At 42.8% G+C, this 22,331-nt stretch overlaps 1 protein-coding gene across 1 annotated transcript in view; it reads right to left on the bottom strand.

The window, feature by feature from the left end:
• THSD7B (thrombospondin type 1 domain containing 7B) overlaps positions 1 to 22,331 on the bottom strand; it is a 228,588-nt gene that overhangs the window by 68,110 nt on the left and 138,147 nt on the right. Inside the window, exons 14-16 of the mRNA XM_088521788.1 lie at positions 20,714 to 20,908; positions 16,655 to 16,918; positions 1,985 to 2,163 (exon numbers count right to left, since the gene is read on the bottom strand). Coding sequence (XP_088377914.1) covers positions 1,985 to 2,163; positions 16,655 to 16,918; positions 20,714 to 20,908 — 638 coding nt within the window. The remainder of the gene's footprint in view (positions 1 to 1,984; positions 2,164 to 16,654; positions 16,919 to 20,713; positions 20,909 to 22,331) is intronic.

Raw genomic sequence — 22,331 nt, 5'->3', positions numbered from 1 at the left:
CAATAGGAAGCCCTGTAATGAATGCAGTAGGTTTTAGATCAAGCCTTGTGTTCCTGGAAAAGAGGCAGAAAGCACCAAGCACATTTATATTAATAAAAGCCACAGCGTTTTGCAAGGACCGCGCACCGATAAACCTTACAAAGAAGTAATTTCCAGTGTTAAACAATTTCTTTCCTTTAGTATCTTGTGAAAGGGTTTGGAAATTAGCAAATATAATATGTGTGGGAATAGGCAACACTGTGTAGCAATAAGTTTAGTTTTAATAGAAGTAGTCTGCTGTGTCTATGGGTAACAAACCCCAGTATCTTTTCATTACAAAAGAGCTTATTGTTGCCATACGACTTGCTGTGGGATTTCATTTCTCTCCTTCAGTGATCTGCCTGATCTATTAGGAAAAGCGCTGAGCTATGGACAACATGCACTCGACTACAGTTTTATATTTTCTTGGTCCCTGCTGCTTCTAAGTTGGGCTACCGCCTATGGATTTCGAATAGTAATAAGCAATAAAAGGAATTTAACAACTTCCTCAAAGGAAAAAAATAAACGGTGAGGAAAATTAAGCAACTTCAGAATCAGGTGTTGGAAGTGGCCCTGCATCCCTGGACGTGACTATTGCAGAGCAGTTGCAAGGTAGGTAACTGGGGCTGCCAGCAAAAACACCTGAAAGCCGTTACTCCAACCTCTATATGACAACCAGTAAAGACCTTTTATATATATTCTACAGCAGAGTTTCATATATATATTCAACATAAATATATACATATCAACATACATATATATATGAAGTTGCTGTGCATGACACTTGCTGTCCTATCATCAGCTAATTTTGATACAAACAGAATAGGCAAAACAAAGCAGTACTTCATCTATGTTAATTAGCGCACAGAATTAACCAGTAAAATGCAGCAAATCACTGTTAGTTTTGTAGAAATACATATAGGATTATCTAAGTATGTGTTGATTTTTTTTCTTTAGAGTAACCATTTAAAGATTATTTTACTCTGATGAGATAGTTCAATGTTGAATATAGAGCGATTAATGTTGGAGGGAATATGTGCCTGGTGCTATTTTAGTCAATGCATATTTAATGAGTGTTCTTGCAGCAACCACAGTCTCAGGCAGAGATAAAGATTTTTTAAAATATCCCAAGACATCTGAGTTTTCAGATGTTTATACTCCATTGAGGGGGGATTATTTATCAGTGCTCTGGGAAAGAAAAAAATCTATCTTATCTAAGAAATAGAGTGTTTCAGGTCAAATTTTGCTGTTACACAAGCATCTTCCTCTCAATGCTCAAGAAGTTCTCGGACTGCCTACAAAACCCTTTCCTACAAAGGGAGGTCCCAGAGGTCACTTGTGCTGAAGACTAAAGCAGACAATTAAATCCTACAGACCCAGTTTGCTGAGAAAATATGTTCTAACTCCAGTCTCTAAAGCTCAAATTTTGACCACACAAACAACAGATGAATCAAGAAACACCATGGTCCAAACGGGACAGTTAACCAGTACCGGGATGATAAATGCCCTGAAATCGATGTCCTTTTATCGTAGCTTTGTATAATCCATGGGACATAACACGTAGTCAGGATGGGTTTGAGATTTTATACTGCAATAATAAAAACAGCAAGGATGGCTCGTAAGGAGGACTGATTTAAGTAACAGGCAAAGTGTGGGCTGTGGACACTAGACTGAAGGGATATGGCACTCGGAGGAGCAATCCATGTGCTCGGTTTCCACTTCAGGCTTTCATCCAGGCACAGGTTTCTGCTGCAATTTATAAGCAGTTTGCATGGGCCGCACCACTAACCACACCTGCCAGGGCCTGACTCTGGTACTAACGGAGGCACCGGACAATTTGATAGCAGTACTGAGTGAATTTGGTACAATTTTTTTCTGGAACAAACAAAAAGAGGCGTCCTTGTGACTACGCCTGGAGGTACAACAAGCACCATGGGGTGTCTCCTGCCTCCCCAAGGCAGCTCACCTGGTTCTTGAGGTCCAGCTTGGGGCAGGGCCGCCCTCCGTTGTACGGCTTCTCCTTGAGCCACCGCGAGCGGACGCTCACTCCCAACCCGCAGGACGAGCTGCACGGCGCCCAGCTCGACCAGTCGCTCAACTTGCAGTCGAACGGGCACGGCACCGTGCAGGATTCTTCAATGTAACCTAAGGCAAAAAGTGAAGAATGATGCTTTAATCAAGTTCACTTCTATCCTCTGATATCTCACTGCAAAGAGTATAATCAACATATGAGGAGAAAAGATTTTGTGGACTTGCAATGCTTTCCTGACATCAGATTATGATATTACTTGTGAAGAACAGCAGTGACTGAAACTAATTTCCTATTGGTTTAGGTCAATGATCTTTTTAGGTCAATGATCTTTTCAAAAGGCGTCGTAAAACCAAGGTGAAGGACACGCTAACAAAAAGGAACTGCTGTGAAACTGGTCATAGCCACTACGTGGTAATTACTGTCCCTACAAGAACTTGTTGAGAACAAATTCGGTGGCAGGTCACGCTGACAGCCTCAGGGGGTAACAGAGGAGCGTGGGCCCGGCAAGGCCCCTCGCCTCCCGCCGGAGCCTGAGCAGCTCCACGCGCCGGGCTCCTCCGAGCTGCAGGCCGCGCGGGAGCAATCCGTGGAAAAGTGCTTCTCATACAGAGCTTCACAACTGTTTTGCCTCTCATGGGTTTCAAAAATAACTTTCTAAAATCTTGCCTTGGAATCAGAGTAGCAGAGATGCGCAGGGGCCAATACCCTACTAGATTAATACCCAACAGGGAGGCCAGGTAAAAGAAGAATTCCTCCACACTGGCACGTCCGCCCCCAGCAGGGTTGGGAAGCAGTGGGTGGAAGAGGGATCTTCCGTAGCCCAACAATTGCCCTTAAGCTTCCCGCTTGCAGAAAGGTAGAGGTGCCTGGAACACGCACAGGGTTACTGATGCGGTCAACAACGTGCAAGAGTTCCTGTGCCTTCCTACTTACTATGCTACCTTCGTTCTCCTTGAGTTTCTATTACCTGGTTGTCATGTCTGTACGTACTCTTTTGATTTAAACAAAAAAGAGATTTCATGTTAGACCATGAAAGTCACTGGCTGCTAAGATCAGCTGTTATTACAAAAGGCTTAGGCCCTCTGACAGCTCTGATAATTATGATCATGGAAATAACTGGATTTCATCCCTACCAAATTTCTGATATTTCTCATTTTTATGCCCTTTTCTTCTAGTTGGTTTTCATCCCACTTACACTCCCTGTATATTCCTTACCTACAGCACACCAAACTAGCTAATGCTGTTCGGCTTTTAAGAAGGATTTCCCCACACACTGTTAAAGTGACGGTCACAGCAAAGGCAGAAGCAGCTTCCTTCCCAAACCCACCGACAAACAGCCCGGAGCAGCTCGGGAAGACCAACACCGAGACGTGACTCTGACCCAGCTCTGCAGCACCCTGACCAGGCCCAGGGCCGCGCTGTGCCCGAGCACCGGGCCGCACGCTGCCTCCTTCCCGCCTCCGCGCTGGAGGCATTTTCAGGGAAGCTTTGAGACCTACTTCAGCACTCTCTCCCAGGAAACTATCCTCCTCCTGCTAATACAGCAAATAATGAAGTTGGTTTTGTGAGTGGTGGCTTGAAAAAACTGCTAGAAACAACAGTGATTCCTCCTTCGGCTACAGGACACTTTCTCTCCTTTATGTTGTGCCAGGATTTGGTTACTTTTTCTTTTAGAGCAGCCACCCGGTAGTCTGGCAGCTGCAATAATTCTTCCACAGTAACGCATGCTGTAGCTCTTCCCTAAAGTTATATAACTAACCCTATACGCTGTGCTCTGTTTTCCTTTGCTACCTCGTATATCTCCGCGTTGAGCTGCCTTTTCATCTGCAGCTCTAAGGCCACTGGAATTAGATCTCCTAGTTATTTCCTATCCAATCCTCTACAGCGGTGTTTACATGTCTTGAGATATTTCACCTTTCCATCTTTTGTATTTTTATCTCAACAAGATTATACACACACGCACCCATATACACATATTTCAAAATAGACTCATATTTTCCAAAACGAAACTTCCAATATCCCACTAAAATTCTGTTCCAGCTACTTAGGTTGCCACTCAAAGCAATCTGCAATACATTATGATAAGTAAAAGAAGCTTTCTCATGATAGATTTATGAGAAGCATTTCTCAGGCAGTTCTCCAAAGAGTTCTGTTCCACCACCATATGAAATATCATTTTTCCTTGGGCTGTGTGACAGCCTAGGTAATTAACTCTCAGCAGAAACAAAGCAAGCGCCTTGTTACAAAGCAGAATTAGACAGCGGGGTTATCAACTTATCAGCAAAGGTAGAACAGGATAAGCCTTTTGGCAGCGCAAGACCTACATCTACAATAAAAAAGAAATATAAGGAACAAATGAAAGAAAGAGGAAGGAACGGTTATAATAAACAAAACTGCAGAGAGTTGTTCTACTTCATCCCAAGAAAGTGCTGTGGGGATCCCTCAGCAAACAGCAGAATTTCTGCAGACTTCCTCGTGCTGAGAGGCCAGCTTATTCTCCTTTGAGTTTCCTCACCCACATTTATAAATTACATTTTTTATAAATAAATAATGGCTGGCTAGTAAAGCAACAAATTACATTACTATTCAAAAGAAATAAATTCTCTATACTGAACAATGCTACAGAACCAAAATGGAAAGATAACTCCCTTGCAAGCTCTTCTTGCAAGCTGCCATTATTTGCTCCATTAACCTCTTGAGGTTAATCCTCTGCCAAGAACCCCACGATCAAAGATTTTATTCAGTAAAAAATTTCCTGCAAAAATCTTTATGTGACCAATCATCTCTGCTCAGATGTATGTCTTTATGGATATTAGGCAAATCTAGTAAATAGTGTTGTACTCGGCTGGTTCCCAATCCTTGCTCTGCCTGTGAGAACAGGATTTTTCTATTTTTCTCTGTAGGAGCCAAGTAATGTTTGTCAGTGTCAGCCAGTGGGTGGAAAGAGTCCAGTTTGGATATCTACAATAATCCTAGTACTGGCATTCCTACAAAACTCATAATGTTTGATAGGCAATGGTGCATAATAAAACAAAAATGAATAACAAGGTAGATATGTTATTAAAACCACATATTAATTAACAGTTTCACACTCAGGCTATTACCAGAAGAAACAACAATAAAACACAGTAACTAGTGAAAACCAGAGAAATACTATTGACCACAACAAGAACAGCAACAAATGGAATAAATAAAGCATCAGAAATGTATTACTTATTTCCACTCATCCTGGCGACACTAACTCAAGCCTGTGTTTATTCAGCTGGTTTTGTCCGTGTCCTCCTTAGACATCTCACTCATCCCTCCCATCCCTCTTTCCTCTCCCCTGCAGAACCTGGTACCAATATTTTTCGTGAGATGTCACCACCTTCCCTGGAGAAATCCCTCCTCCTTTCCCCAAGTCTGCTCAGCCTGTTTCCTGCGTGACGTTATATTAATTCTCAAAGCCTCCTTTACCAATTTTTTTTTAATTCCTTAAATTCTCAAATACTGCTAAACCAAAGCACATCTATTTCAGCAACAATAGGTAGGAAAATCCCTGTACTACTTGAATCAACAGCAAGTTCTCCAAGGTCACTGAGATAGGGCTGTGAACACAGATGTGACGTGAGGCAGCCACAGGAACACGAAGGCAGGAATATTTTGGCTGGCACTTTCAATCATCCTACAGGGAACAGTCCTGAGCCAGCAGTGAAAAACTGAACTGGATGATCAAATAAGAGTTTTGTATGGATAAGTGCAGTTGTCTTATGCCTGAGACATTGCCAAAAGACTGGATGAACAAATGCATTCACCTAGGCTGCACTGCAGCTTTCACTATTATTTATTCATTAAGCACAATCTGCCTGTTGCTCTGCGAGCCACAGATGCAGCCTCTTCCCTATGGCATCTATACTGCACAAAGCACACACCGAGCACACCGGGCGCAGGGACCGAGGACTGGCTGCAGGGCTCTGGGGAGGTTGGGGGAGTTTCTTTGCTGTCTGCACACCTGGCAAAGCCAGCCGGGGTCTCCAACATCCTCCTGCGTCCCCCTGCATATTCCCAAGGGATCGTGGTGGGAGAAGCAGGCAATTAATAGGCTTCCAACCTGGCGCACGGCGTCGACACCGACCCACTCACTGCACTTCCAAATGGCAAATCTGTGCGGTGAGAGGCCCACACAGACGGGCCGAGAGGATTCCAGGCGGCTGACTTAAAAGCAATTTGAAAATGGAAACAGATGCACTTCTAATTGAATTGGCTTTAAGCTCATTTGTAGCCACTCTAGTGAGTTTCATCATTTCAATTAACCCACGTCTAGCAGCTCTACCCTTGTTTGTAAACCTTGAGGTGCTTCATAAAATTCAAGGTCATAGCTAGGAAAGCGACAATTCTACGTGTCACTCCACCTGACACTGGTAATAACACAACTAATTCCCCTCGGAGGCCACAGGATAAGAGAGATCCCCCTTTAACAAATCAACAAGGGAGCACCAGAACCAACACCGCTGTCGAAGAGTCGTTTCTTAATTACACAGATCAAATGCAGGGCGGGGGGAAAGATTGATTCTTTTTGCAATTAATAATCACATTCATTTGGTAGGTAAGTGTGAAGTACATAGAGCAACCCTGGTAAATCTATGCTGTCCTGGAAGTCCAACAGCTCTGAGCCCATCGGCGAGTCCAAGAGTCTTTTCAAGAGTCAACTTTAGTTGCCAACATCATCAGCTGAATCTGAAAACATTCCAACGCTGCCACAGAACAAATGCTTACTCCTTTTTTTTTTTCTTTCCTCTAACATGCAGTGATTTGAGGTGTTTTATGCGTTACTAGCTCACCAGCTGAGGAACTTAAGAAATAATATAACGAATATAATTAATGAACACCAACTAAATAAAAATATTTTGCAAAACTCCAGTAACGAACCACCTTAGCTAAACTATTCCTGCTTGCTTTTGCTCTCCTTATGTTGTAGGATACTGAATGGAGATTAAATAGACCAGTGAATACTTGTAAAAAAAGGCTCGTAAGTTTAACTCATCATTATTTACAATGAAATTCATCCAAAGGTTGCATTTACTGTTCAGTTTCAGAGCCCTTATGAATCCTGTCGAGGCAGTTAGGTTGATGCTGACTTTGCCTTATGATTCCTAATTTCTTTCGATTTTGCATCACAGTTTTCTTCCTTAAAGAAATGGCAAGTTTACAGCTAATGTTGGCTTGAATGCAAAGCATCATAGTTGACAGATTTAATCTTTTAACTAAACACTAAAATCTCCATCAATTAGCACATTCCATGTAATACCCTGTGCGACAAACTGAGAAGTGAGACTCGTTGAGAGGCAATATATAGGACTTTACATTGCTCTTTCTTCTCACCTGGAGAAGAACTTCTCGTGTAAACAGAAACTTCTCATTCCACCACACAAACCCGGGCTCCTCATCCCAGAGCATCCGTGGAAATCGGTCCCCTTCTCTGGGAGGTCCTTCCCTGCATGAATGGATGGGCCAACTCCTTGTGTTGAGTGCCCGATGTATGAAGAAAGTCTGGGCCAGCTTTCATTTAGCAGGCTCTAACCCTAGGACTTTACCCTGTGCATGGTCTTCACTGGACCTACCAGCCACAAGTGAGGGCAAACCATGGTGAAACCACAGCAGCTCCTCCCCTGAGCATTTTAAAGTCATTTTTCCTTACTCAAATATAAAAAGTCATCTGCTGGGATCTGGGATCTGCTGGGATCAATTAGAATAGCAGCTCAACTGCACGTTTTCCTATATATTCTGCTGCTCATTACCCTAAAACTGGGAAAATCATCCCTTTTGTCCAAAAAACCCCTGAGTAGTTCATATTTTCTTTATCAGTCTCTTCATTCTCTGAATATTAGGAAAGCAGCTCATTCCACTGCACATAATTAGAGTTGTATTCTTTCTACTTCTGAACAGCTTAGCCTAAATTTTCTTACAGGCTACTCAATCCATAGCAAAGAAGATATTTAGAAAAAGACCAGAAGTAATCCTTGCTCATTATTATTATATTTATATAATAAAATAAGACTTCTGCAATATACAGTGAGAACAAAACTAAATTGTCTACAGAACGTCAAACTCCCTTCTTTCTCACACATCTGACTTCTCTCAAAAGCCCAATTCCAGAGTAGCTGCAAAAAGAGATGTACTTTGCAGCATGTTCTGAACATCATTATAGATTTGGGCTATTTGGACCACAGGGGAAGTAACTTCCAGAGCCAAGAGTCCATTGCCAGGAGAAAACTGCTGCCAAATGGCAACCAAAAATACCTCCCCCACCAGGAAATCGTATATGGCTTGAGAGTCAATGATTTCAGGCTCTGCTGGAGCACACTCAGAAACTCGATTTCAGGTTGGAGCCTTCTGCTGGGGACGCCCTTCTGCCAGGTTGGGAGCACACAAGGCTGGGCACTTTCAACGCAAGATGCCAACTCACTGCAGCTGCCAAGCTACGACCCCCAGACTGGGGCGAGCTGCGCGTGGGTGGCTGAATTCCAGCGACGACCGCACGGCTTCCCTTCCGCAGACCCTTCCGTGGGCCCTTCCGCAGACCCTTCCGTGGGCCCTTCCACGCTGCAAATTGCAAAGATTTTCAACTACACTACCACATCAGACAAAAGCTACCACGTGCCTTTGCAAAAGGAAAGGAAGGCAGTCAAAGGAATTACACCTACACACACTAAATACAAGCAAGGAGGCTCATAGAATATCAACAAAAGTTTAGGGTTTTTTTTTTTTTAACAGAAAATAATGACTCTGAGGAAGAATACCCAGTTGGACTGGCAGCCATAAATACTCCAGATACTTCACTAGGTTTTGGTTCTCGGGCTTAATCTTAATGACTAGCATAAAACACCTCAGGTGTTTTTATATTTTACGAACTTTGCATTTCATTCTTGTTAAGATTTTAAACAGCCTCAGTGCAGCAGCAATGGCCCAGGCTCGATGGCTCAAAATCAGGCAAGAGAAATTAATTCCCTCTCCCTGGGTTGTCTTCATGTTCCTACGACCTTAATTTACAACGTGAGACATATTAACGAGCACAAGGTCCTCTGCTTAAGAACGGGTCACCCAACCATCAAAAGGGCATCCAAGAGCTCCGGCCTCCTGCATCTTCCCCTTCCTCAGGCGGCAAACCCTCCCCTGCCACATGGTGACCTCCCCGATCGATGCGCTTAAATCAATACACTGCCTTAATTCCTGCTTGTCTCGTTGATGCTAAATGAGAAACCCAAGTACATACTTTAATTATACTCACACTATTTTAAGACGCCACTGACCATTAACAACATCAGGAAAATTTGCGAGCGCTTTCCTGAGTGTCCCCGATAGCCGCGGCGAGGCCCCGCGCTGAGGCCCAGCTGGCGGAGGGCGATCCAGCAGCAGGTCCCCGTGCTGACGAGGAGCTGCCCTAGGTCACCTTGCTGCACAGGCAGGCGTGGGAAGGCAGCTGGAATAAAGAGGCACTTTCCAAGACACCCACTGGGGACACGGTGTTTTGAGAAGGGGAATGGGCCGGTGGATTTTCCATATCTTAGACACGGGCACTGGGAGAACAGCAGGGCTCATTCAGATGAAGAAGAACCCTTGCACAAAAGCAGGACATTTTGGTGATGTAGCCATGCCTGGTACAGGGTGTTGATGACTTCCTCACACATTTCTGTGTCACTTATGCAGCATGATTGTGAGCACTGGGTTGCATAGTTCAATTTCTTCTGCTGGAGACTTTCCTGGCCAGTAAATTTAGACTGAGGCTGACAGAGGTACAACTTTGTTAAATGCTCCAATCTCCGGCCCAGGAACACACCAAGTTTAATTGTGTCTACTTTCACTAACTCAGGGTCAGATGTCCAAACCTCTCCAGCCCAGATGGTGTTAGATTTTGAGGTGGTCGCTCAGACTCCTTAACCAAGCAGATCTGTAGCATTTTAAAAGGCCTCCTCAGCTCATCCCTCTCTTCCTTTCCTGCCTGTTTTGCTGTTGCGGGCAGTGCACCAGCAAACTCATTACTGCTCATTTTATTCAGACACTGTCCCACATGCAAAAAGTTGAATTCAGAGTGTCTTCACCATGGTGAAGACACAAAACTAGGAATTTTTTTTCATTTAAAAAGCACCAATTTGCTACCCACTTATTTACCTGAAAGCCCTGCTCCTCACAGTCATATAGAAAGCAACCACATTAAAAAGACTGAAAAAATGTTGCAAGACCTGAATCTTGTGAATTCGCACTTTATATATAAAGTGTTATTCTTCACTATATAGTTACATATCTCTCAAAGGGATTGTGATGTTCTCCAGTAGCAGAAAAAGCAGAATCTTAAAACTTGTATACACAGTTCATTAAAAGGGGGAAGAAAAAGTATTTCCTCATTGTTTCTACGAAATGGAATGACACACTGGAGAGAGAAGCATTCATTCTGAATCTATCCTAACATGTTAACATTTTATTAGAACATTGCTTCATATTAGGCCACATTTGTGATAAAGGAGTTACTAAGGATTTAGAAACTGGCAGAATTTCAAAAATATTCAAAAATATTGTAGCTTATGGCAGAAATCAGTAGACTAGTAGACTGCCCAGTGCTCTAACTTGCTATCAAGGCTCTCCTAAACTGCTCATAGACTGCTTCCAGCTACTATTTCTAAGCCAAAAAAGCTCCTGACTCCCACTGAAGGGCTTAAATCAACCTGTCAAAAACAGGAAACAGACTAAACTGACTCTTAGTAAGAGAACCGAAGGGCATGGACGCGAGCCAAGTGCCGGCTCGCGGTGCGTGGGCCGCTCCACGCGCAGGTCCCCGCGGGGTGCCCTGTCCCTGCACACGTGTGGGACGGCCGCAGGGCCAGGGTGGCCTCGTGCACGCGGAGCGCGCGGCCGCGTCGCGGAGCCGCCAGCCCGAGCCGGCACCCTGGAGAGCGCTTTGGAAAACTGCCAGAAGCCGATTTGGAGACGGCTCCTTGTCGCCGCCGGCACTGCCGCTGCTCCAAAGGGTCACTCCCCAGGTGCAGCAAAGCGCCAGGAAGACCAAGGCAAAGACACGCTACGAAGATTTACATTTAGAGTCGAGGAACACCAACATACATCACCGTGACTAAATGCGACCCCTACAGAGGATGCTGCTGCTCCTATAGCTAATCCTTTAAATATTTTCTCCAAAGATGCGTGCTTGCTCTCTGTAAGAAGATAAAGATCTGGTGAATGTGCACTGCGGCGTACTAATGCCTCCAGGGTAGTCACACCTTGTCTAAATAAGCTGCTTTGATAACCAGTTTGACCCATTTAGAAATAAGGTTCTTTGATGGCTTTTTACCTTGGATTGCTTTGCCAGAGAAAGCAGAGCACAGCAACGTCTGAACTGGCTGCTTCTGTCTCGTTTTGCTCTATAGCCTATTTATGATAAATAGGCCATCAAGAGAAATCCCACAGACAGACACAGAAGAAACTGCAGAGAGAAACAGGAGTTTCAGAAATCTTAAATAAGCCAAGCAAAGGAGGTGCAGCAGAGGCTGAAGCCGGGTTTACACGTGAGCTTTAAGCAATAGTGCCACAACCAGCTACTGCTGTCACCCTTTTAGGACCCAAGAGGCAACACTGAGGCTCCTGCATATGAGGTGGGAAGACGAGAGCACGTTTCCATCTTTCTCTTTCTACATCTGTTAACCTGTGTAAGAGAAAAGTATGCTCTCAGTGCAGGAGAGACTTGGATCACATTTCTTGAATGTATCAAGTTCTGCTTATATATTTTTGAGCTACATAATTATCATTTTTCAGAAATCATATTAATTCTAGTGATTAAAAGCTACCTGAAAATGCCTCATAGACTCCTAAAATAACTCTTCCTCTTTTAACTTGCAAGCTTTTAGTATCCTCCTCCTTTGAGTTGGAAAAAAAAGGTAATTTTGCTAAATACTGGAATTACAGGTTTGCTTTAGACTTGAAGGAAAGATTGCTTTCATAGAACAAAAAGATAAAAGACTGAGGGTAGGAGAGCACAGGGAATCAAACACCACAGAGTTTTTGAGTGGGTTCTTATGTTAACTCACAGGTTAAGGGCAGGCAATTTTGCTTAAGCAGGTGGCCCACATTTTCAAGTCAGAGAGTGTAAAGCTCATAGGAATGCCCTGGGAAGAAATACAGCGCTACTGTGTGCTGACCTTTCGGAAAATCAAGCTTCATGTGACTTGATACTACACGGTTTTAAGCTGTAGGAGTTGAACCTCCTGATCCATGACCTTTCCATACGGCCCTAAATCTCTCAGCTTTAGGGAGACGGTTAATCGGGAGGGAGGAAGCGCCTGCACGAGCGGTGCCAGCGGCTCTGCTGCGCCTCGATGGGGCAGGACTTCTTGCTGCAACACCCCAAACTCCCAGTTTTCACATCACCAAGTCTTTAGGTCTTTCTGCTCCATCCGTCTGCTAGTCCTGCCCTTCCTACTCCAGCAACTGGGAAGAAGCTGCATTAGCAGAGGTGCTGGGGAACCTTCAGCACAACCTCTGCCCTCTTTAACTTGCACAGCTGCAAACAACCTCCTAACAGCAACGTAACAGTCTGGCACCGTGAGCACGGATCTATCTTAGCATCCCCCCCATGCCTTTCATAAACTTGGAGACAATTAAAGACTTTTAAGGTGACTGTAAGTTGCAGCTAACTGCTCTAGGATTTAAAGCCAAGGTCTATGTCTGCTGTGTCTTTCTTCCAGGCTTGAGTTGCCGCAAGCAAAGTAGAATTTGAATAGTATAGGCACAGTTCATAAGATCTTGCTTTCCATGAATTCATCTTCATATCAAAAGGAGAACCTCTGTGTAAGAACATGGAAATCTCCTGCCTTTGATTTGGAACTGATGAGGCACCCTATGTCCTTCTAGGATTATGAAATACCCTGCCGGTATAGCACAAAAAATGAGAGGGAAAGGAACAGCATAAAGTAACTCAAAACAAAGGAGGCAGAAATTCAAAAATAGCACCAGGAACTGAGATGAGAGACTGTGAGAGGTGAGCAAACTGCAACAGGACAATTTCCGCACCCAAGGAGGACGCTCCACCAGCCCATGACCACATGGCAAGTTCCCCTGAACCCCTGGAGCAGCGGACAGCTCAACACAAGATACTCCAGTCTTCTAATGGGAAGACTAACTGAGGCAAAGTACATTTGGCTGGAGACCAATGTTTCATAACCACATCTTCAAATCAGAGGAAGGAAAAGAAGTGTGAACCAACCCCCGTTTTTGAAATGCCAGGTCACTCATTTTCTGAGCTTACTAAATGGGCCATGAGAATAATGACACCACTAAGAGAGTAGTGCAGTTATCATAAAAGCTAGTTATATGAAGACTTTTTTTTCTAGACATCAAAGAAAAGTTTTGGTGCAAAGAGTAACAAGATCAGAAAAAAATAGGATTTTTATTTTTAAACTTACACCTAATGAACAAGAGCTTCCCCAAGATAAAATCATGATGAGAACAGCTAAACTGGACAACGTGTGACCTGCGCAGCTCCCTAGGCTGCTCAGCTGCACTGAGTGGGCCCAGAGGTGCATCCAGCCCCATACTCTGGCCAACAGCAGAAACTGTAGAAAAACAGGGGAGCTGATAGCGAACGTTCACTAAGACAAAGCTGAAATGCTTTTGTCTTCGCTGCCTTTGGACCTCTGCAGGCAGTGATTACACATATGAATATCATTCCCCATATTATGCAGGAAAATATTTCCTGTTGAGAAGTGTGCTTAAATGTAACTACAGGTAATACAGACTGAGGAGAACCTGTAACTGGGTTGCTGACAAGCACAGATGACCAGTCTTGGGGGGCTTTTTCTTTTCGTTCAACTTTCAAATATGGAATTTCCTGCCAAATTCACTTTAAGTTCTGGGCCTGAGGCTCTGAACCCCTTCTGAGTAGTGATTAATTCTTACACCAGACTCAAACTCATGATACGTTCACTTGGTAACTATGATACATTCACGTAATACGCCGCGGTGATATGGGTGAATTAAATCCCACTGAAGCTGGTAAGTTTAACAGCCAGCTTTCAGTCAGGGTAAGTAAAAATCATTGCTGAGGGAACGTAAGAGACCTAAGTTTGCTCTCTATAAAAGCTACAAAGTGACTGTTCTTATTGCCAGGTACTTTGTGCTCACAGCATTATCAAGACTGGGACAAACCTAAATCTAATTTTTAAGGCAAGATTTGTAGCACTGAAGTACTTTAAAACATCTTCAAAAGGACTCAACAAAGGAGCAAGTTGTAAGTCTCAGAATTTCTCACTTTTTCCTGGTTCAGGAGGAAAAAAAAAAAAAAAAAAAGAAAAGAAAAGAAAAAGAGAGACCCACTCTGCAAGAAGAAGGTGTAGAAAACAGAGGTGGAGGAGAGCTGAAAGAAAGAGGGGAGGAACACGCTTACCTGCCATAAAGCAGGAGCAATGCCTAAATGTCTCAGTGATTGGCATTCAATAAATAAGGTGATGATTTAAGCAGATATAGTCAGCTAGCAGATGTTAAAAGGCCACCTGATATTAATTGTGAGTGGGCCAAATAGAGTTGCTCAGAAAATCCTGTCATGAATAATTTCTCTAGGCTTAGCAATTCTGCTTGCTTCTGGGATTTGCTCTTTTCTATCACGGTTGAATAACATTCTGCTAATTATTAATTGGATAATGATTTGTTTCTCTTACTAATTGAATAATGTGTTCAGAAGTGCATTTGGAAAGCTCCCAGCTCTAGTGACCATAAATATTTTGATTGTATCTTCACTTAAATAATATGGCTTGAGGCAGGTCCCAAATGACAGAAAAGGAATCTATGTCCCTCTTCACCCCCTGGGGAACCAGAACCACAGGCAGCCAGAAGGGAACATCTCAGTCCTCACTGCCCTCCTGCATCCAAATCTTAGGAGTACTCTGGAGATAGACTGCAGGAGGGAGGACACACCAAAGGGTTCTGCTACGCAGGATTGACTGCCCCAAGCCAGGCCCGTGCTGCCATCATTGCTCCTAGGTAGGAAGGCAAGGAGGAGAAAACCAACAATAATCCCCCTGCACCCGGATCCCACTCCCTACTACCTCCCTAAGAGAAGCCTGGCCATTAAAAATGCCCCATAAATATCACTGGCAGAAAACAGGCTTCAAGGTTATTCAGAGAAGCCTCCCCCATAGACAAGCTCCTCTTAATAGCAATAAAAGCCTGGAGTTTTCCAAAGGAGCAAGTGGCTGCATGGACAAACCCGCCTCCCAAAGCCCAGCAGCTCCCTTTATGCGGGAGGAAGGGCACGTGGCAGGAAAAGGGCCCGTGTCCCTCCTCCACGGGACACGGAGGCAGGATCAGTCCCTGCCAGAGCCCGGTGCTGCAGCACCAGCCTCACGGAGCTGCTTCCTGAACCGAATCCTGCCGGCTGGAACAGTAACAGACGGATTCACTCTGGGGCTCCATCACTTCATTAGTTGCTTTTTGCCTTTTTTTTTTTTTTTTTTTTGGCTTTTACCACAGCCAGCTGATCCTCATCCTGAAGTCCCTCCACAGAGCACTCCGCTTCTTTCTCGGCTCCCTTTGCCTCAGGAACTTTAGTGGTTCCTGCTTGACTTACTCATCTCCCCCCGAAACTTCACTTCCCTGCTCTGATCACGGAGCTCACCAAGCCCCTACACGACATTGTGCCGTGTCCCAGGCTTTTTGGCTGGAAGTTTGAGAGAGCATTAATGTCTTTGGTGGACTGCAGGAAAGGAACACGTTTGCCCCTGCAGAAGCCAAGGTAAGATAAGCCCTGTTGTCTGTAAACCAATTTAGAGCAATGATTTTGATAAAATGCAAATTATGGCGACTAGGAGAGAATAACCTGATGAAATGACATTTCCTGCTTGCCCCATCGCTCTATCTCTGCCCTATCTCGGAGGCACCTGCTTTTGTTTGACGTAGGCGATTTGATTAAATGGAAGAATTCGAGCAACTGCAAGGACAGAACCACAAGCTAAAACTCCCAAAAGGTGGGAAACTGCAGAATATGCTGTGTATCAATCTAGACTGGAGATTAGTACAAAATTGCAAGGGTGAGACCACTGACTGCTGAAATCATGTGGAGGAGATGCAGAAGGGAACACCACAGAGCCTTTAGAATTAAACATGGTTGTCTCAAGCAAATACCTGATTTCCATGTTGGAAAAAAACGTAAGGACTGTGAATTTAGTGAGAAGAAATAAAAATTCATCAGAAACTAAAAAGTGAAGTGGGAGTTTCAAACAAAATTATGATTGACATATAGTTTTCCCTTCTAATTTAGCTTATATTTCATGGGATTTTAATACAAATAGACCTCCATCTGGTATCCTGACGTTGTACAGCCAAGTTCATCCAGTTCTATTTAATTTCAATTGCAGGGAATGTCAGAAGATCCTTACATTAAACTGAAGAAAATCTGAGTTCTGAGAGCGGCAAGATGATATTAGAAAAAGCACATTCAACATTTATGGTGTGTTTGTGAAAGCTGCTCCCACCCAGCAAGGGCACAGGCACACACATAAGACAGGGCCCAGCGTGAACTGCTCAGGAGATGATTCTGCTCAGGACGGGGGTAGGTGATGTGCTGTGCATTCACTGTCTCCTTACCAGAACTGCTGCAGCGAGACGGTTCCACAAGCCGGCCCGTCTTATCGTAGCAGGCGATCGCTCGCAGTCGGACACCTTTGCCACACTCCCTGGTGTCTCCATGAAGTCTCATTCCTGGCTGCAGCTCTGGTTGGCCTCCTTCAATAATGCAATCCGACCAATTTCCGTGGGGCTGGGAGGTGAACGTCTCGCAGGGGCACGGCTCGGTTTCGACTTGAGGATAAACTTCTGTGTCCTGGCATTTGTCTCGCTTTCTGCTTCTCCCTGCTCCAACCAGAGAAATCTGCTCGTTAGCTTAACATCTGCTGCTTTTGATAACAACACGTCATATTATTTATACTTGCAGGAATTCAACACATTAGAACCAAGACAACCTGAATGTTAATATACAGAAATGCTTCTGAAGCATCTATTAGCTCTTGCCAGTGTTTTGGAGTGCAAGGACAATGTATTTATCTCCAGGGGCAACCAGAAAACTTGGAAATACCATGTGATGGATAGGACACTGAGCAAAATGCAAAGTCCTACTGTAGTAATGGTCTGCTGAGAAAATTCTTTGTAGTTTAATATAATATCATTTTTCGCTAATTATCTGATGCAAACAAATTGATTGTCTTGTCTCTATTCCCCTTGCAATCAATGGTTGCTAAGGCAACTTGCAAAGTAGTCTACATTAGCCAAAACTTCTCTTTGAGACTACTTTACAAATTAGTTCAACATGTACTCTGCACACAAACTGTACTTTGAAGAAATCAGAGAAGATAATCCTTAGCACGCTTTTAGGTCTATAAAGCATTTCAATGGTTACATTTGGTTTAATGTTTTCTTTTGCTCTATTCCTTAAAAGCTTTTAAAAGGGAGGCTGTTTAAAGCCCTTTCCTCTTCAGGAACTTCAGGAAGCAGAAGAACTGAAATAACGCTGCAGTCCTGCTCTTTGCAGCTGGACTCTCCAGCCTCTGCTCCTGGAGGACATCGACCCCTCCTGCAAGGCCCAGCTACCAGAAGAGAGAAGGTAACGAGCAGAATTCCTGCTCCCGGATCCCTACAACCGCTCAAGGGAACAAAAGGGTCATGTACAGCCTCTGAAAGGTAAAATCAGTGCTGTTCTCGCCACGGGTTAGTCAAGGTGAAACGGAGCAAACTTTATGTTGTCTCAGCTCAGGGATGTCTTTCTACTCAGCATCTACACAGAAAGGGAGAATCCATCTGCAGCAACAAACCCTATGTACACCACAGCCTTCAAAGGCTCCTTCGGGATTCCAGACACTCTAAAAATAATTTTGTAAACATTTTTTTAAAGCTGTGATGTCAAAAGCAATGTTTCCTCTTTGCTATTGTACACAGTGAGATATTAAAACCAAACAAAAAACCAACCAAACAAAATCCTTATATGACCAAAAAAACCCAACCCTCTTTTTATGACTGTACCAATACAATCACTCCAACACGTCAGCAGGAGCAGGAACTTGCCTGGCATCAGTGCAAGACTTTTGCGTATACACAAGTATGTCCAAAAAAAGGGGCACATAATAAAAGCTCACTCATATCGTTGTCCCTCAAGCCCCACAATTCTCCTCCTGCATGGACTCAGCCTTGCCCTTACCATGTGCAGCACATCAGGCATGAGCAAGGCTGTGCTAATAATCAATCTCACACTCACACGACCCTTCTTCCAGTTTGCCCTGCCATCTGTTGTGTAGGAATCTTCCCACTAATGAAGTTGCCATTAAAACCCTATTTTGAGGGCAAAAGTGACATTAGTTCCAGGTTTGTTACAAAGGAGTAGTAGTATTAGACTTGGTGACAGAGATATTTTCATTATCTTCATGGACTAGTAAAACCGCCATCACCAACGTTTTCAAGGACACAAACGCTTTAAATAAATAGTATTTTTCTTTTTCGGATTGAATGAATTTCTGTATGCCAACGAATATTGTATACATTCCATGTTACACATAGTACACACTATGTATTTAAAGCATATGAAATATTAAAAATATTAAAAATTTACCTATCTGTAGCCATAAAAAACAGCAGCGCTATCCATACTATACAGTAAATATTTGGCTGCATTACTAATTAATATAATAATATTACTGTCAAAAATGTAGTGTTTTCACTATAGTGACTTTGAACTTTTTTTTCCTAATAAGTCTTTTGCTTCTTTAGTAATGACTACTTTTATCTGTAGAGTCCACGATTGCTTAGAAAGCAAAATGACTAGTACTATCTCAACTGGTTGGGAGGCAAGCTAGGAGATTCCCACTCAATGGCATCGTGTATGGACTTTCATAATGAAGTCAAAGCCTTCATCTGAGTGTGCACATATGGTGCTGAAAAGGGTACAATTTATACAATCATATGAAAAAGGTGAAATACAAATGCATAAAAGTCTCAACACCAAGAAATATTTCCCAAACAGCACATTCTTTACACCCTCGGATTTAGTCCATATGTAGGAGAGTTTTTTTCTCAGGGCTTTTGGTCTCCAGCTCTGATTTTCATGTTTTATTCAAAGACAGAGCAGCAGCAGCCTCCTCCAGTGCCCTTTCAGAGCAGTGGCCAAAGCAAAATCAATGTGTGGTTTGGTTCTTTCCTTCCTGCTCCCTGGATTTCTCCGGTGCCTGCAGCACCATTCGGGATTCCCGTTTCACTAGAACCACCTCCTCTGTAGGAAGTCTTGGTGTGGGAGAGCAGCGAGGACAAGAGCTCCTTCCCATCCTGAGGAAGGGAACCTCGTGCAGTCACAGCCGCATCTCCCTGAGGACACATTTGGGTGGCCTTTGCTCACAAATGCAGTACAAGGGAGGAGATGAGCATCAAACCTTGACGATCAGACACTGTTTTTGGATGGACTTATCTGATGCAGAATGGAGTAGGAAAGGATACCCCATAACCTGGAGTAACTTGCACACATATATTTGAAGAAAATTCATATTTAAGACTACCAAGAAGTGACTACTCCATTTCTTATACCATCACATTTTCTGTAAGATCTGGCATATATTTTTCTGATGGTGAACTTCCATTTACTTAAAAAATACAGGCATTGAAAAAGAGATTTTAAAATAAATTATTTGACAGAAACAATAGAATATTGTATAATAAAGACTTTTATGTAAAAGAGAAACCTTTATCCTTTAATGAGCTACACATATGAATAAAACAGTTTGATTCCATTACATTTGTATAACATTACTGTAAGTTACTTCAAATTTGATCATTCCAACAATAACAAAACGGATAATCAAATAATCGTGCAGAGTAGGTATTTTTACAACATCACTTAGTGGTGGAAGCCTTTGATGTTTCCCCTCTAGGAATGTAAAAGACTTACAGTAATGGAGAAAACTAAGCCCAGCTAAAACATAGTACTTAAATGTAAAACAAATATATGTGAAGTTGGAAGTATGTCAAATAACAATAACAGTAAATTTCTGACAAACCTTCTAAAAAAATGATTCATTTGGATTTCATTTAGCCAAGCATGGAGAGGCAAAGAAAACTCCTAATAAGATAGGTGGCCCTGAACTATTAATGTTCTCTGGTTTTAAAGGTTTTCAGTTTGGCCAGGGCTCAAATAACATAATTACGAAACGTAAGTTTGAGAAAATGTACCATAAAATGGCTTGAGCTAGAGTGCTTTATTTATATAGATATATAAAATGGAACAAAATGAGTTTAATGATACTGTGTTTTCTTCATTCACGGTATTAATTTGTTGTTTTGAACTACAGGATATTGTTGGACACAAACTCCCAGTCTTAAACTTTACCTAGATCTCACCTTAACAGATTAATTAGTCAAATCTACTCATGCACCACATAGCCACTCTTTTCTTTATTTGGTTTATGCCTAAAATGGCCTGTATATAATTTACAGTGTGCACGAAACACTCTCTTTCCACCACTGAGTTTTCTGCACTTCTTTCCCCTGCAATGTGCATGCATAAAGAGGGCCATGACCAATATCAGATCAGAAATCAATTCATCTCAACATCTAAGAAATGGTATTTGCAAGCATTGCCATCAGATACATATTGTAAGAGATTAACTCTACCTGTGAGTGACCGTCTTCTACTTCTTGTTGATTCACAGTCGAAAGAGCATGCCGTGAATTTAGACCAGGGGGTAAATGTGCAGTCATCTTTGCAGGGAACGAGGCACTCTTGCACAAGGGAAGGCATAGGTCCTGCCCACGTCAAGCACTCACTGACATCTGCAGAATCGTTGGTCTCCGTGAGGCATGTAACAGCTGAAGAATAAAATACAGAAATCCTTTTATCGCTTTATGTATTGGATTATACTCTAGTCAGTTGGTATTTGTGCTCTATGTGAAATTCAATCTTCTGGGTTAATAGTATAAAGCTGATTTAATTTTAGGTCATTATTCATGTATCACTCAAACTCATGCTAGCAGCTTCACAAAATGACAAAGACATATTGTTACTTCAACAAGTTTGTTATCTCCATGATGTAGATGCGCTATTCTCGAGGAACTGGCCGCTTTGTGCATTGGGGCAAGAGTTTAACAAATAACGACAGTTGATGAGGACCAGGATTCCCAAACAGTGATGCAGACACCACCCATGAAACTCAACTTACCTCATTACTTCATCCACAGAACTGGAAAAGAGAAGAAAACCGGCCACCTTTTCCATGCGAGATGAGGGGAAGAGCCGTTTAAGCAGCAGATGCTACTTTGGTAGCGACACCTCTTGCACGAGGCAAGAGGTCTTCCCGAGGAACCAAGGCCCTACGAGGCCACTGCATAGGGTTTGTGAGTGCCCAGCCCTGGACTCAGATGCATGAATTTCATCTGTGTTTCCTTCTCGACCCACAGCCTCTTTCCAGGGCCCTTGTCCTTTCGTGGAGCTAACCTGCTAACCAGAATTAACGACACTGGGACACCGGGCACTGCATAGTCATGACGAGAGGACAAAAATATTGAAGTATAAATCTCTGTCACAGGAAGCCTATAATAAAACTTGCTAAAGTTTCAGTGAATTAATAATAACTAATTATAATAAATAAAAATAGCCTGCACATCATGGAGGCTTTCATTTCATTAATAATAATTAATTCTCAAAAAATCTCCAAGATTATAGTCTATTTATATCCTACATTGTAGGTTAAACAAAGCACAGATAGGTCGTGAATTGATTACAGTAATAAAGTCAGGGACAGAATCAGGAATTGAATCTGGCCCCAAGAGTTTAGTCATGTCACCCTCCAATTTCATGCAAGTCCACACCTTGTATCATAAAGCTACAGAAGATGAAATGATTTAATACAGATTTTATTATTTAACAACCTGCAATATTATTTTACGGAGATTCCTAAATAATTCAGGTTTTTGAGGTTGCATATATTTTTTTCTTGTTGCCAACATTCAATATAACCAGGAGTGCATGAAGAAAGAGGGAAATATGACTCATTGTTTTCTTAGTTAAAAGATTTACCAGGGCACAACTTTGAAAATAAATTGCATGAATTTTCTTTTTTCTTTTTATTTTCCAGCTACAGTATTGTATGAGAGAAAGGGACGAGGTGGCAACCACCTGGAAATAAAAAAGAATTTATTAAAATGTCCTTAGATTTCTGAGGAAAAAATCAGCATTTTAAAGAGCATGCAAAAGGCAAGCAATTGCTAGAGTCTCTCCAGACTCCAGTGAGAG

Source organism: Tinamus guttatus, unplaced genomic scaffold (assembly GCF_059628265.1).
Source record: "Tinamus guttatus ecotype Peru unplaced genomic scaffold, ASM5962826v1 Tinamus_guttatus_pri_ptg000133l, whole genome shotgun sequence".
NCBI classification, from domain to species: Eukaryota; Metazoa; Chordata; class Aves; order Tinamiformes; family Tinamidae; genus Tinamus; species Tinamus guttatus.
This window is presented reverse-complemented; position numbering and strand designations above follow the sequence as displayed.